Source organism: Pelodiscus sinensis, chromosome 27 (assembly GCF_052426305.1).
Source record: "Pelodiscus sinensis isolate ZL-2025 chromosome 27, ASM5242630v1, whole genome shotgun sequence".
Taxonomy (NCBI): Eukaryota; Metazoa; Chordata; order Testudines; family Trionychidae; genus Pelodiscus; species Pelodiscus sinensis.
Genome location: NC_143078.1, coordinates 10205638 through 10220920, shown reverse-complemented (window position 1 = coordinate 10220920; position 15283 = coordinate 10205638). Strand labels below are relative to the sequence as shown.

General features: G+C 40.2%; 1 protein-coding gene across 5 annotated transcripts in view; it reads right to left on the bottom strand.

Annotated features, from left to right (window-relative positions):
* Positions 1 to 15283, bottom strand: part of USP49 (ubiquitin specific peptidase 49) — a 65136-nt gene that overhangs the window by 10979 nt on the left and 38874 nt on the right. For 4 of the 5 annotated variants that reach the window (XM_075910353.2, XM_075910355.2, XM_075910354.2 and 1 more), the window contains 5 exons: positions 13509 to 13656; positions 10786 to 12199; positions 7559 to 7763; positions 3107 to 3215; positions 298 to 503 (listed from right to left, as the gene is read on the bottom strand). In XM_075910353.2, coding sequence (XP_075766468.1) covers positions 298 to 503; positions 3107 to 3215; positions 7559 to 7763; positions 10786 to 12171 — 1906 coding nt within the window. In that variant the 5' untranslated portion in view covers positions 12172 to 12199; positions 13509 to 13656. The remainder of the gene's footprint in view (positions 1 to 297; positions 504 to 3106; positions 3216 to 7558; positions 7764 to 10785; positions 12200 to 13508; positions 13657 to 15283) is intronic. The other variant, XM_075910356.2, reaches the window with a different exon arrangement.

The window sequence follows — 15283 nt, the reverse complement described above, 5'->3', positions numbered from 1 at the left end:
TTATCTCCCCATCTCAAGTAAGATCAGAAAGATGCCAATCAGAGCAGCACAATCAAGTTATTTAGCACAAGAGAATAAAACACTGATGTTACAAAGCAAGCTTTAAAGCAATCCCAGTGAGCTACAGAGAAGGGAAAGGAAAAGCAGTCTTTGGCCCTTATACAAATACATGCTACGGAACGGCAAGGAATGTTATTTAAAACTCTGACCATAAATCTTTAAAATACACTATGTCTATGGAACACAATATTAAACAGACTTTTAAAATCTGTTTCCCCAGTAATAAGGCACACGCACCTCCCTCTGTGTTGTAGCAATATGCTGTGTAGTGTCCTGAGCCAAACCCTTTACCATGATGCATCACCACAGCGGAGAGGTCATAGACAAAGGTCTCTTTGTCAAGAGAGGAGAGAGAGTCCCTGCAGCAGTAAGGTTCCATGTTTAATACCTGGTCAAAGAGGACATGGACCCCAATCTTCTCACGGTGATTACGTCCAGACCACCTGCAACACAAATGCATGCAATCAAAATAAACGCCCCCCAGACACTCAAGGGATTTACAAAGAAATAAGGCTGTAGGGGGTTGTGAGAGAATGGGGAGGGGATCTGTTAAGAGATTTTGAAGCATCTTCAATGCTGGGGAAAGGCAGATGTTAAAATATGTTTTTCTTCTTGCTCCTACTCCGAAGTCTATTATAGTTTGAAATAATTCCAGGAAATGCTAAATGTACGATAGCCCCGTATAAGTGGTATCTGAGCACCACTTACAGATTCAGTTATAGCAGGGGTCAGCAACCTTTTCAAACCAAAGAGCCAAACTACATCAACATTCAGAACAAGTGGTCAACAAAGAGCCATATAAAAATGCCCATTTGCATGCTGAAAATATACAACTTAATAGTCTTGATAATTGACAATGATTAATAATAGCGTAAATGAAACGTACTCACAGACTTTATTTAATGGGACTTCTGCTGCCATCTTTTCACACATTTCTTTAACATTTACATCATAAATGGTCAAATCCAGCTTCATTCAGGCTGTCTTCTGTCAATTTTATGGCAGGGGGCAGAGGATATGTGCGTATGAGGGGCTCAGGGAAGGTGGCTCAGGTGTATGATGAGCTCAGGGTTGGTGTATGGGGAAGGGGGTGCAGGAGTGTAGCATGGGACTGGAGATGCAGAAGTTTGGGAATATGGGGGTATGAGGGGCTCAGGGCAGGGGGTTCAGGTGTATGAGCTATGGGTTGGTGTATGAGGGGGTGCAGAGGTGTTTATGATGCTATGGCCAAATGGGGAGCTTGTTGACCAGGCTTCATTTTTAAATAAAGTAAAATATTATTCCTGACACAAAAGGTTTCAACATTGGTCTTTATTTATGGCAGGGGTAGGGACACTGAGTTTGGGTGAAGGATGCAGTTGTGACCTAGGGTAGGGGATTACAGTGCTGGGGTGTGGGTAGTGACCTAGGGCAGGGGTATGAGTTGTTACCTAAGTGGGGATTGTGATCTGGGGCAGGGGATTGAGGTGAAGTGTGTGGGAAGGGGTATAGGCTCGGGAGGGGGGCAGAGGGTTTGGGTTACGTGGGGGAGGGAGAGGCTCTGGCCAGGACACTTACCGGTAAGACTTCAGGTCAGCAGACCAGCATGTTTCTCAGGAGCCTCCCCCGTCTCCCAGGCTGCATGGCCATATGCTCGGTGACTAAGAGCCTGAGGGGAGGGAGGTTTGGTGCTTTGCGCGCTGCCTGTTCTTGAAACAGGCAGCTTCCATTGGCCAGAAATGGCCAATGAGATTGTGCTTGGGGTGGTAGCAGCCATGAGGCACCAGTTCCTCTCCCCTCCCTGCTCACAATTTGTGAAAAACAAATGCCCCGCAGCTGCTTTTCTGAGCGGTGTGTGGGGGTAGGCCATGCAGGGGAGGTTGCCTGGGGGCTCCCTGCTGTGTCCGTGGCCGGACTGTTTTGCCCAGGCCCACTGTAGAGCCAGCACAAGCTCCCTGCTGCTGGGAGGAGCAATGGTGGGCTGGGCTGAAGCTTCAGAAGAGCCATATCTAGCTCTCTAGTGAGCCATAGGTTGCCGACTCAGAGTTACAAATAGAAACTTCCCCAAATATGATACTCCCCCAAAACAATTACACTATTGCTGGGTTTATTAATCCAAAAGACATGTGCTACATTATGAGGGGGAAAGAACAACAACAGATACATTTCCTATAACAATGAGTTAGAAGTGGCAAAAGTAGAGGTCAGATAAATAACAAGGAGAACAAGATCCATAGGTGAAGACCTACTACAGTGTTTCCAAAATGAGATGTTATAACAGAGTGCAACTTTTCATGATTAACCACATCTTTTTTTGCGTGCTTTGATCAGCACTTAAATAGATATTAAATGTTGACATCTAAATGGTTATAAGCAGAAACTCCATTGAATCAAAAGAATCAATTCACACCTTTTGGAGCTGTTTCAGGCTACTGCAAATTCAGGAAGGCACTGAATGCACTGCACAAAGTATTGATATAGTACACATGAGTATCCTTAATCAATTAACCAGTATTTGTAGTTGCAAAAACATCAGGGCTACATCCACATTACAAAGATAGGGATGTGATTCTCCGGCTTGTATATACACCTTCATACTACTTCTCATTAAGATAGTTCAAGTATAAACAGCAGTTCCGTGGCAGTAGCATGAGTAGTGGCAGTACGAAGCATGACTGAGCTCAGCAGAGTATATACTCGTCAGTTTCAAGTGAATTTGTACTAGACATGGCTCAGTTGTACTATAACCCATGCTACTGTGGTTGCATCATGATTTATACTTGTAAGCATGTGCACATGAGCTGGGGAAATCATAACCCGGACTTGTAGCAGAGATTTCAGTTCAGAGCAAGCTACCCATCTTAATAAGGCCATTACACTGAGTACACAAGCCTCCTTTGCTGCAAATTAAATATTTTCTGCATATAAGATTTCATTTGCTCGCTCTATGAAGAAAAAGGAGAGAATTTCATAGTGAGTATGAACCACTCCTTTCCAAAATGAAGCACATTGTCTTTCATGGAATTATTTCACTTGCTAAACCCTACCTGTAGCCCACAAAGCTCACCTGAATCGTTTAAGGTGCAGCCGGAGGACCTGAGGTAGTCTGTAGATCATTAACTGCTTTTTAGCTTCACTCAGAACAAGAGGTTTAGGAGAAGACTTCCGTCGTTTGCCTACAAAAAAGTTTAAGAATGGCATAAAACATAGGCTGGGTTATAACCTGTCTTCAAAAGAGGAAGAGGAACATCACAAACCTTCCTCCTCCTTTTTTAGTCAGGTCAACTCATAACAAAGACTTACCAGTGAAATACAAAGGGAATAAGGATAGAGGTACAGAAGAGGGAATTTTGCTTACAACACCTGCATCTGCAACTTCTAAGCAGGAGGATTCCAACCCTATGGATTTATGGGAATGGGAAACCACATAATTTAAAAATAGGTGCAAATTCACATTTTTGAGCTGTTTATAATCTTCATGCCTTCAGTTACCAGTTTCAAGGTGCTTCACACTGGATGTACAACAGAGCTGATAAGAGATAAGACTGGTACCATAGAGCTGAATGCTCTAGTTTCAATGCTGAATAATGCTAGGCTGTCCTCAATTCATTGAAAAACCATTATGGATTTTGTTTTGTACAGCACCATAACTGTCTACAAAGCTTTACAGGTAGACAGAAGAGAGTGTCCCTGTGCTGAAGAGCTGATAGTTTAAGTTATGACAAGAAATTGCAACAAATTTGAGGACAAAGGTTACCACTGTAAGATCACGTGGTTACTGTGGGTTAAGCAATATGTGCATGTGGAAGATTTTTCACTTGTGCCTGGGAGAGAGGACAATAAGATGCATAGGGTATATGGAAAATGTGTTTTAAGAAGCTACTTGAAGGAGAAAAGGGTGAAGGCTGGTGACTGGATCAAAGAGGCAGTTTCAAGTGTAGTGGTCCACTAGGGGGAAAAAATGGAGGTGAGAGTGGGAGAATAAAAGCAAAGGGGTTGTAAGGTATGGAGCTTGGGTGAAGCCAATTTAAAACACTGGTCCTTCAATTCTCCTTGCCACAACCATTCACTGTCAAATTTGATTTGCTATTTTTTAAGTAAAATTTTGCTCACTACAGGAATATAAAATTAAGAACTAGCCCCTCACGCTGCCTTAAACTCCAGGTTTGCAGAGCATTGATTCTCACTTCAGAGTGTTGTAATCCATGCCATAAAGTACAATCAACAAGAACAGAATAATTTATTTTAACTGGAGTGATTCATTACAGCCCTGAGTGGAGCTACCACTGCAGAGTACAGATTACAATACAATGAAGATGCAACAATCAACACTTTGCCACCAACAAAAGCAATTTGAGAGCTAACAATGAAAGAATGAAAAGAATTCTTAGCCACTATTAACACTGCATCGACTAGGAGATTTGTTTTGAAATTAAAAACATAACTGTCCCAATAAACCTGGTGGAAGTAGCTCTATCAGGGGAGGGGAGGGAAGAGAAGAGACAACATTATAAAAAAGCTACATTCTAGAAGGGTTCTTTATACTTCATCTTAAACAGGCTTGAATTAAACTACAATGAAAGGACAAATCCTGATGATTGCCTCTCCATTTTTACTAACATAATTCATCAACCACTATGCCCATTGGTGTCCAATGCCTCCCTCACTATTTCCTTCCCTCTTTCCCTGTCCAGTGCGGAGTGGCTTAATTGCACAGGCAAAATTGATGCCATTATTGCATCAGGACTTTAAAAAAAAAAAAAACAGAGTAAGGATATCAGATTTTGTATCTATTTTATTAACTCTGCTAGCGTTCTAATTATTAATCCTTATAAAAAGCTCTGCATCCCATGTTTAACCATAAACAAAGAACAACATTTATATCTTTCCCAATGGAGTGTGATTTTTATGTTTAAGCAAATTACTAACAAACTGAGGTGGAGTGAAAATAGTTTTACTGCAATGTAAAAATAAAATAAAAAGCCACTATCACATATAACTAGCAAACAACCCCATCCTCACCAATGGAAAGCAAAGGTCCTGAAATGTGTGTTTCATTTTTTCCATAAAGAGAATACAGAGACCTTTACTAACTCAGCCTCCTCTGTAACTCAGCATTCCAACCAATTTTGGCTTGTTGGCTATCTTAAATGTTTGTGGCATACGTGGTCTCTCAGGAGACTGAAGTGAGATATTTCATTTTGCTTTTTTTTTAAAAGGGGTAAAACAGCAAATATTAAAACAATCTTTTCAATTTGAAGGAATTACCAAAAGGGGTGTGTGTTTTTTTTAGTAATCCCTTTAGAGGTTAAGCATTATATGCAACACATTATACAATCCATTCCTGTCTTCAAGAGTTTCCTTTTTACCTCCATCCAAAAGGACCGACTATCAGTTTGCAAAATCTGGCACTGCTCTACTGACATATTGATTTGACCCACTAATCATACTGCATAGATAGTGAAGTGCAGGATTAATTGGTCTATCTATCTTGGTGGGAGGGGGCAGTAGAGAGAGGAGGAAGAGATTCATATTAATCAAGTTAGAGAGGAGAGCTTTCAACAAGATATTAAGTCCTGTTAGGGCAGAAGGCAAGTGTGCCTGCATAAGGGAGCAAGTTTACTCCATGGTAAAGCCATTATTTAAAAAATTAACAGAAGCTGGTATACAAGGTGAAAAAATATTTTGTTCCTAATTGGAACCTTCTTCAGGGCACAGGGACACAGCTATAGAAAGAAAATAATGGACAGGTGACAGCCACAGCTTCCAAACAGAAATGTACCTGTTAATTGGATTTCTGCATCTCACTGCACCAATTCAGAACAGATAGGGTACTCCTCCTCTTTAATCACTTCTGACAGACAGTACCACCAATGATTTTTGGCATCTACTGGTAGGACCAGCTGCCTCCTGCTCTGGCTTCCTTTTCTCCCACCAGTTAATACTTCCTTATCTGATTTAACTACAAAGCACCTACATCAGTACATTGGTACATTGGTCTGCACAAACAAGAACTGCAGAAAACAAGGCTAAGATGCAAGCCAAAATGAACAAATTGTGTGACTGATTCACAGCAAATAATTTATCTAATGACATTAGCTTCCTCTTTTGCTTACAGACTATCCACATCCAGATGGCTTTTTCCTCAGATTATTTGAAAGTATTTAATACATTTCTGATTAAAAATACTGGTTGCAAATCATTTCTCACAAACGTTTGCTATTTCGGCTGTACTGATTAGTCGCGATATGTCAAATAAGTCACTATTTCCTCCCCACTGGATGAACATACAATTACGCTATCAGAAATAACCACATGTGAGAATCTGAAATTCTGTTTTGGTGAACACAGGTGCCAATATAACTAAATCTCATGATTATTTACAAGCTCAAAATGACTTCATTCAAAAATGTAAGCAAGTATTCTTGGAATGTTTTCTGCAGTACTCATCTAACCTTTTAATGCTCAGACCACCAGGAAAGTTAATGAGAGATATTCTAACCAAGAGAAGCGAGATGCACACTTTCATTTAAGAGATAATACACTAATTTGCGATTCAAATAACAATTTCAGCTCATTGCTAAAGACACCTACTAGTTACAAAGAAAGATGAGCACCTCTTCTCTCTAACCTAGTTCTAAAAGGCCCACTCTGCCTGAAAGCTACAGCTGCAGAGACAAAAAATGCTCATCAACAGCATCTGAGCCCTGGTCTACATTAGGGAGTTATTTCGGAATAACTCCGCTTATTTCAAAATAATAAACAAAGTGTCCACACTACCAAGCCACTATTTCAAAATAATTGGCTGGTTATTTCAAAATCTGTACTCCTGCTTTTCTCAGGGAATAAGCTTATTTCAAAATTGTTATTTTGGGAGTTATTTCAAAATAGTTTTCTAAGGGAGACATAATAGTTTCCTGAGGGAGACATAATGTTAAGCCTACACAATACAGCCCTGTTGCTAGAAGTCAGCATATGTAAATGCTATTTGCTGGCACATTTGTCGACAAAATACTTTTAGCTCTGGGAGAGCCTCCTGCAGACAAAGCAGCATTTTCACTTGCACCTAGCCAGGATAGTTTGTTCATCGCTGCCATGATAGAAAAGAAAAGATGATAATCTTCCTTGTGTGTCTTCTTCCACAAATACACTTCCCCCTCCCACAAAAAAATTACTGTGACTGTTTTAAGTGGGGCAGAAAAAGCAACCAAGTGCATCAAAATATATTCTTAGCAATCTGTGCTGCTGAATGTAAGACATGATAAAAAGAGCACCTGATCAATTCTGAACTGGTACACAGAAGTTGCAGAAGCTATCAAGCGGAAGAACCTGCATCAGAACAGAGTAGCGATGAAGGATGTGCATTTTTTAAAAAATATAGCAAACACACTTCCCTCTCACACATGCATCCAGGTACCAATTCTCACACCCCCACACAAAAGTGCACTATGAACATCTCTTACCAGGAACAATGGACAGTGTATCTAAGCTGCAGGTAAAGCATCAGCACTTCACTTACTGTTACATTGGTCACACGCATATATCCTCCCTTCCAGAGCTTCTGTTTCTGTGAACTTGGCCAACATTTCTGTCAGCATGCACTCTGTCTGGTTAACGGGGACAATCCCTTTCTCAATAGAGTGATAGCGTTCAGGGAATTCCAGGGAAAGATCCCAGAAGGGCTCAATGGTGTTGGATTTGTAGTTGCATGTTATGCAGGTGACCTGGAAAGGAAAGGTTTATACACAAATGATGTTATGTATACACATACCTATAGTATAGGCATTTATATTCACATGGGCCAAAGAATTATTGTTATGCAAGTGGGGCAATCCAGTCCAGTGACCAGGGAACTGGGCTGATAGTCCAGGGAAGCAAGTTGTGTTCCCGTACTGACCATGACTCATCTTGATCAAGTCATTAAACCTCTCTACCGCAGTTTTGTGACTTATATGGGGATGATATTTATCTTTGTAGTGTGCTTGGAGATCCTCAGATGAAAACTGCCATGTAACTGCTAAGTATTATTATGCATGTCTCAAATACTTCTAAATTATTTTTTAATACTATTACTCCTTTTTAACCCAAGTGTCTAGTCAAAATTCAGGGCTCTGGAGCTATTCCCATTAGGAAGAGAAATCAGTAGTAGTCAGGTATTTATTTGATGCAATCTTATTTATTTACAAGGAACGTATAACATTCTGCTTTTCCGAATGCTGGAAGAACCAAAAATAAAACAAGTTTCTTAGCTTACACGCAACAGACCCCCCAAAAAAATCAGAGTCACACACATACTGGGCTTACCAGCTACCACTTGGTTTTCTTGCTTTTTGCCTCTGACTGCCCCCCCCTCTTGCTTTCCCTCACTCATTCACACACCCCTTGATCCCTCCCAGTCACAATACACAGTATTCAGTGGGGAACGCACAGATACCCTCTCCCCCCATCTTCCATGTCCACTATGGTTGCCAGGTGTCTGGTTTTGAACCGGACAGTCCAGTATTTGAGCTTTCTGTTTGGGAAACAAATTGCAAAAATAGAAATGAGAAAATATAAAGGTCCGGTATTTTCTAAATAAGATGTAATGTAGATGGTGATGTAATGTCAGGAGTGTCTGGTATTTTTGTTGAAACCATCTGGCAACCCTACTGCCCACTTGGTGACAGTTTCTGAGTAGATTCTATTAGACCTTGTTTTAGGTGTGGCCCCTCAGCCCTAACCCTCCTCAGCCCTAACCATTCCCTTAAGGGAAGAGCACATTCACACATCAGTTTGAATGTGTTTTAACTCAACCCCTAACAAGGTTTCACCCAGCTAATGTAGGGCTCACTCCTCTTCTTGCCATTTCTTTAGTTTGTTCACTATCTATATTCACTCTCTCTGCTATGGTCAGTTTCAGTTCCTATTTTATGCACTAGTCCTATGACATCACTCATGCTCATGGGAGCGTGGGTGGAAGAGAGAGTTCAAATGTTTACTGTTCCTTATGTCTTGCAAGATGGTGCTGAACAATAACAATTTGCAGCAAAGTTAAGCACTAAAACTAAGGCAGCAGCAGGCAGAAGGATACAATGAGAGAAAGGGAAGGAGAGTATATTCAAGCAGGTTTGGTGTTACTCTGGGTTCCACTCAGTCTACCAACCTGGAAAACGACCTTTATGAAAAACAAGATTTCTTGATGTTGAGGTATGTTCACTTACTGAAGGGCAAATGTAATTGAAGCAATGACTACCAGTTAAAGCAAGAGACCTTCAGGGAGGAATTCTGGGTTTTATTTGCAGCTCCATCACTGGCCATGAGAGACTTTAGGCAAGATTCTGTACCTCAGTTAACCCATCCATAAACTTTAAAGCCTCAGAGGAGTCTTAATGAAAGAATGTTGTAAAGCACAGTGGGGGAACACCTTGGATGCAAGACAGCACGTGCAAATGGGAGTTGCATCGAAACATACATCGAATAAACCTTTTGGCAGGAGACACGTAAGTAATATACTATAACAGCTCAAACAATACTAATGCTATTGCGTAACACTTCATAAAGCAGTGGTGGGGAACCTGTCTTGGGTCGGGGGCTAACCCAACCCCAAGCAAGTAGATTTGTGTGCTCCATCCCCACAGTAGGATAAAGGGGGGCTTGAGTACCAGCACAAGCTCTCCAATGCTGGGGGGAGGAGAGCTCCAAGCGTCAGAGGCCAGATCCAGGCAAGCCAGGGGCCAGAGGTTCCCCACCCCTACCATAAAGAGTTGTTAATAGAGAAGTCTAACACTGTAGCTACATCTATGACTCTAGACCTGTATTGAACTCTTATTAAACAACTAGGATGAAATTTTTTTTACTAAATGTCCTGCATTCAGAAAAGGGTATGAAGAGAATGTGCACAGTAGACAACTTTCAAAAATCAATGGTTTTAAATTAACACTTGTTTTCCAGAAAACCCAAAGCCCGCCTCTAAATAGAGGACTAAAGGATATACTCTCCATTAATATGCGCATCATTTCTTGTTAATGCTAATTCAAGATAAGCAGCACTGAAAAATGGCAGTAATAATAATAGTTTCTTATATTCATTTTTATGGCCCAATCCTGCAAAGTATCCTTTGCAAAGTGCTGAATACTTTCATGGTACTTTAAAGTCAATGGTAGTTGAAGGGTTAAATAGACACTCAGTACACCTTTTATTATCAGACCCTTGGGCAGTAATGTGAAAGACTCAAGGGAAAACACATACCCAAAGGACCAATTATTGAGAGATGTGGCGCATTTGCAACTCACAGAAATCAGTAGAGATATGAGTGATCAGCACCTCTCAGGATTAGTTTCTAAATGCCTGCAAATATGCATTTTTAGAAAAGCTCTTTTTTAATGGCATGCTAAGACTAGAGTCTCTGTCGCTTTCCCCATGACACCCTTCCCTTTTAAAGCACAGAAAGAAACAAAAAGCCAAATTAAGTATACACGTTTTGTAAAACAAAAACCAACTTGCACTAGGGCCGAGGACTCGTCTATCTGATATGCAACTATCATCTTAAAGTTATAAAACACAGCTACGTTCTGATACCTTCAAATGTGGGGTTTATGTTGAAAAGGCCAATAGACCCCTAACAGCTCTACTACAGTGCTGTAATTCAATCTTCCTTAGAGAGTCACCTAAGTGCTGTTGAACATCCGGTGGTTCCACAAAAAACAGACCCTCTGCTCACTGGCACTGAAAGCTGCAGCTGGTTTCAGTGATGAGCTATGTGCATACCTGACTGAGCAGCTGCCCGTGAAAAATGGTGTTCACCACCTTCAGGACCTGCTTGGTGAGCTTCCTCTGTGAGAAAGGGATGAGGATCCTGCGCTTTGTTCCTTCTGACTCCAACTCCTGCTGCACTTTGTCTAACAGCTCACAGAGAAATTCCTGAGCATCCTGCTGATCATAGCCACGAAATGCTGGAATCAAACTCCACACGGAGTGCAGCATGGCAAATGGAGACACTAATGCCCACTTCCCAGACCACATGACTCTGAAGAGTGTGTGCAGCTCATGACAGAGAGAAATGTGCTTTGAACTCGGTTCCTTGGGCTGTATTAGTTCCAAACTCCTGCTTATTGAGGAGCCACCGTTTAAGCCAATTGGCAAGCTTTGCCTGCCATATGACCCCATTTTATCATTCTTCCCCGATTCATTAGCAGCAGATCCATTTGCCAACTTGCCAGACATTCTAGACTTTCCATTTACCGTTTTGGCTAAGAGTTCTTCAGTTTCACAGAGGTCAAGTGTCAAAAAACATTCTCTGAACTTCTGGAGGTGACTTAGCACTTGAAGGATTGAGTTCATGTAGCATGTGTTTCCCAGATTCCTTAAGCCAGTCACACCAGGAGTCATTAAGGGCTTACGCCGGATGGAATAAAACTGTTTGAATTTGCTGCTTTGCACTCGCCTTGAGGTAGGGGAACTTACTGCTATTTCTCTAAACTTCCTTGGAATCAAGTTCTCTCTGTGAACATGAGACAGAAGTCTTGCACTCTTTCTAGGAGGAGTGTTCGCCAGTTCCTCCAAAAGTCGCCGTTTCATCTCTTGCCGCCTCTGCCTGGCTGCTTCCTTCTTTCTCTCCAGTTCCTCCATTTGTTTCTTTTGTTCTAGTTTTAGCCGGCCTCTAGAACTCTTATCAAACCAGGTCCGCAGTGCTTTTGCTAGCAAAGACTGGCGCCTATGCCAGAGAGCAGTGAGCATCTGAGGCTGTCCCGGAGGGGTCCTCTGATGGCTATACACATCCTCCCCTAAAGCCATTGATCGCAATGTCCTACCACTTCTTGCTGATGATGGATCATGCTTTTGAATTCTAATAGCAGACAGAGAGCTTCTTAACAATTTCAAATCTCCCTCAGGGTTATCATTCAAGACATAGTCTTCACAAAGGTAACAAAACACATAGAGATCATGAACTTCCATAGCCAAGGGATGCTTGGTCTCTTCAAAGTGTTTAAGTGCATGTTCCTCAATGTACCTTCCACAGGCCACGTGGGAGCATTTCAGACAAGCCCATATAGATTCCGTGGTGTTGCAGTCCTTGCAGTGCCATTTCTGGGGATTCAGGATAGAATGGTCCTGGGCGAGTCGTAGCCGCCCAACATGTTTGCATCTATCCATGTCTTACAGAAGTCTCCACTGCTTTAACCTTACAAGAAAAAGGAAAAAACGACTTTAGAGCCACAGGACAAATTTAAAGTCATTTGCCTTTTGTAATGAGATAAAGACCTAAAAAGATACTGACAAGTCATGTCTTGCTAACTCCAAAGACAGCATTTCCTTTCACAGACAAATCTCTCTGGCAGCAGTTTTTAAAATCTATGTTTAGTACCACTGAAAGATACTGAATTGACAGACTCCAAAGAGTGAAACTGTCTATCCAGCTTCTGCCGACAGCCCAGGTAGTGGCAGTGCAAACTGACAACATGCTTGCACTCTTAAACGGACAAATTTGAGGTAAATTTTGAAGATGTTTTAGTGATATGCCTATCCACTAGGAACTGGGTTAAGATTACCCACTTTTTTCATAAAAGCTACACAGATGCCAAATAACTGTCATGACCAAACTGGGCTAGATTTGAAATGAAAACCTGAAAGTAAAGGCTCTATATCACATTACTTGTCTCTTGAAGTTTTCCATTTCCCACCATGTAATATTTTTTATCTGAGTTAGGCAGGATGCAGAAGCAAGAGTTTCAAATATTTCACAGAAGTTGAATATAAAAATTCAGCAATGATAAAAAATGGAATGCAATCACCACATTTATAGGTCTTATGTAGGTTATGCAATCATATTATGGCAACCTGTGTATAACTGTATTTGAACCAGGTTTATTTGTTTTGTTTTTCTTTCACTTCAGCAAACTTTTAATTTAAAGGAAAACTTATAGCACGATGGGTCACAGACTTACTCTACCAATATAAGTGGGATAAATGCTCAACTGATATAAACAGTATTGACTTCTATGTGGCGACAAGAATTTACATCAGTTAAAGATTTGCCTCTATACTTCTACACTTAGGTCAATGCATTTTTTTAAATTGTTTGCATATTACATCCTTACACAGAAATTGCAGGTAGAAAATAAATGCCAGGATTTTCCACTTGTGCATTCTGACAATGCAAAATTGAATGTGTCTGCACATAAAAGAAAAGACAACCAATTTACTCACATTTTTATATCCTGGTTGAAGAAAGTGGAAAGGAGAGATACTGGAATTCTAAAGAACCACATGCTTCTACTTGTGTCTTCTATATTCATATGTTTTATAAATGATTCAATTATTTTTTTACAAAGAACACAACCACAGAGAGTTCTTCATGCTAGGAAAATGGTTTCTTTTGTATAATCTAGTCAGTTATCTGACACAAACGGGAAAAAAAATTGGGATGAAGACTTGTCAGCCGGATACATGCACACACATACAATTGCACACACATACAATTCTCTACTCACTGTGTCATGTTTAAACATTCTTTTTTCCGCAACTCAATGACCAGAGCCTGGAACATCCCCATTTCAGCCAACAGCAGACTTGGCAGTTCTTCAGGAATTTAATTACTACTCAGGTCTTCATCACATAAAGCGGCACAGCTTCAAAGCCCTAGAAAGAGAATATTCCTGTGATACATGTAAACAAACTAAAAAAAAAAAAATAGTAGAACTGCTTTAGAACATGATTATTCCCCTCAATGTAAGAGCTACGGCAGAGAATGCTTTCATAACAAGGAACAGAATTAGCTTGAAGCCACAACATTAATGCACCTAACAACCCAAATACTTGGCTGTGAAGAAATGTCATGGTGCTTCAGAATTTCATTTTTCTGATTATCTGTAAGTCTAGTGATCACACATAGCCTCCTCTTCAGAAGTTTTTCCATAGTGGATGATCTACCATATGGCATAATAAAATCGCAACAGGAAAACTAAGCAAAATTATATACCTCTTGTGACCACTTTAATTTTGGCTATGGAGCAGTTATCCATTTTTGGGAGGAAAAAACTCCATTTCCTATAGCTTTTCCATAAAAAAAAATGTATAAGCAGAGAACAGTCAAATGTAGATGATTTTAAAATAAAACAAGCATTATGGGAAGAAGACAGGAAGCGGGAGATTGTGAACTGCATGCTGTCCATGATGGAAGAAGAAAGGTAAAGATAGAAAGAGGGTATTGTTATTTATTGCAATAATTAAGAAAAGTATCTCACCTCATATACATATCGTGTGATCACAGTACCTCAATACACCAAGTAGTAATAATACCCAGCCAGACTAGCAACATGGTTATGGACAGTGATTACACATTTCAAACACAGTTATAGAAGTGGCATATAGAAAGCCTTATTTCAAAACTCAGAATGCCATTTTATGGGGAATACAGCTGAAATGCAATGAAGGAAATATGATACTTTCCAGGAGTTTTATGATGAGCACTAGAATAGCCAACTACAAATGGTATGCAGATTGAACATTTGACAAGACTATGAAAAAAATATACTTTATGTTCTCTTACATGTATTATGCAAGTTTAAATTAAACTTTACTACCAGCTTCTAATTAGTATCACCATATTAAAGATGGAATATTTTAGGAGAAGTTAAGCCTCTCAGTCTTTTGTTCTCCTCCATGTGAAAATAGCAATAGAAGTGGAATCTTTCGAATGTTTGTCTCTCTAAAATGGAGATACTTAAACAAAATTTTTTTTCCTGGCTATTTAAAACAGTTCTGATTTCACTGTGCCTTTTACTTTGACTATGCTGTTTCATTCACACATGAGAAAGAACTGGTAAGGCACTTTCAGAAATAAAATGAAAAACAAAGAATGAATGGATATGGTCTACTTATAGCCAGTTCAAATGATTCCCCACCACCACCATTTATTTCTCTGTCTTTCTTTCCTTTCTTCTGTTCCCTCCCAAATCTTGTCTGAAAAATGTGGAATAATCCTGTCTAGTCTTGGTGAGACTAAGTGGCATTGATTCCAGCTTGAAAGAAAGTAGATACTATGGTAACATTGACAACCTTCATTTACATAAAAGAATACTAATTATGTTGCATCATCAAACATCTGCAATTCTGCTCACTGCCATATGCGACAGTGTTGGGAATTTAACCCTTAAGTTTCACATGTGCGCCCAGGATTGCCCCTACAACAGAAATAAACTGGTTCAAACAGTGTCTAGATTTTTTTTATTATAAAACAGCAGTGAAGTGCTTTACCAACTTAAAA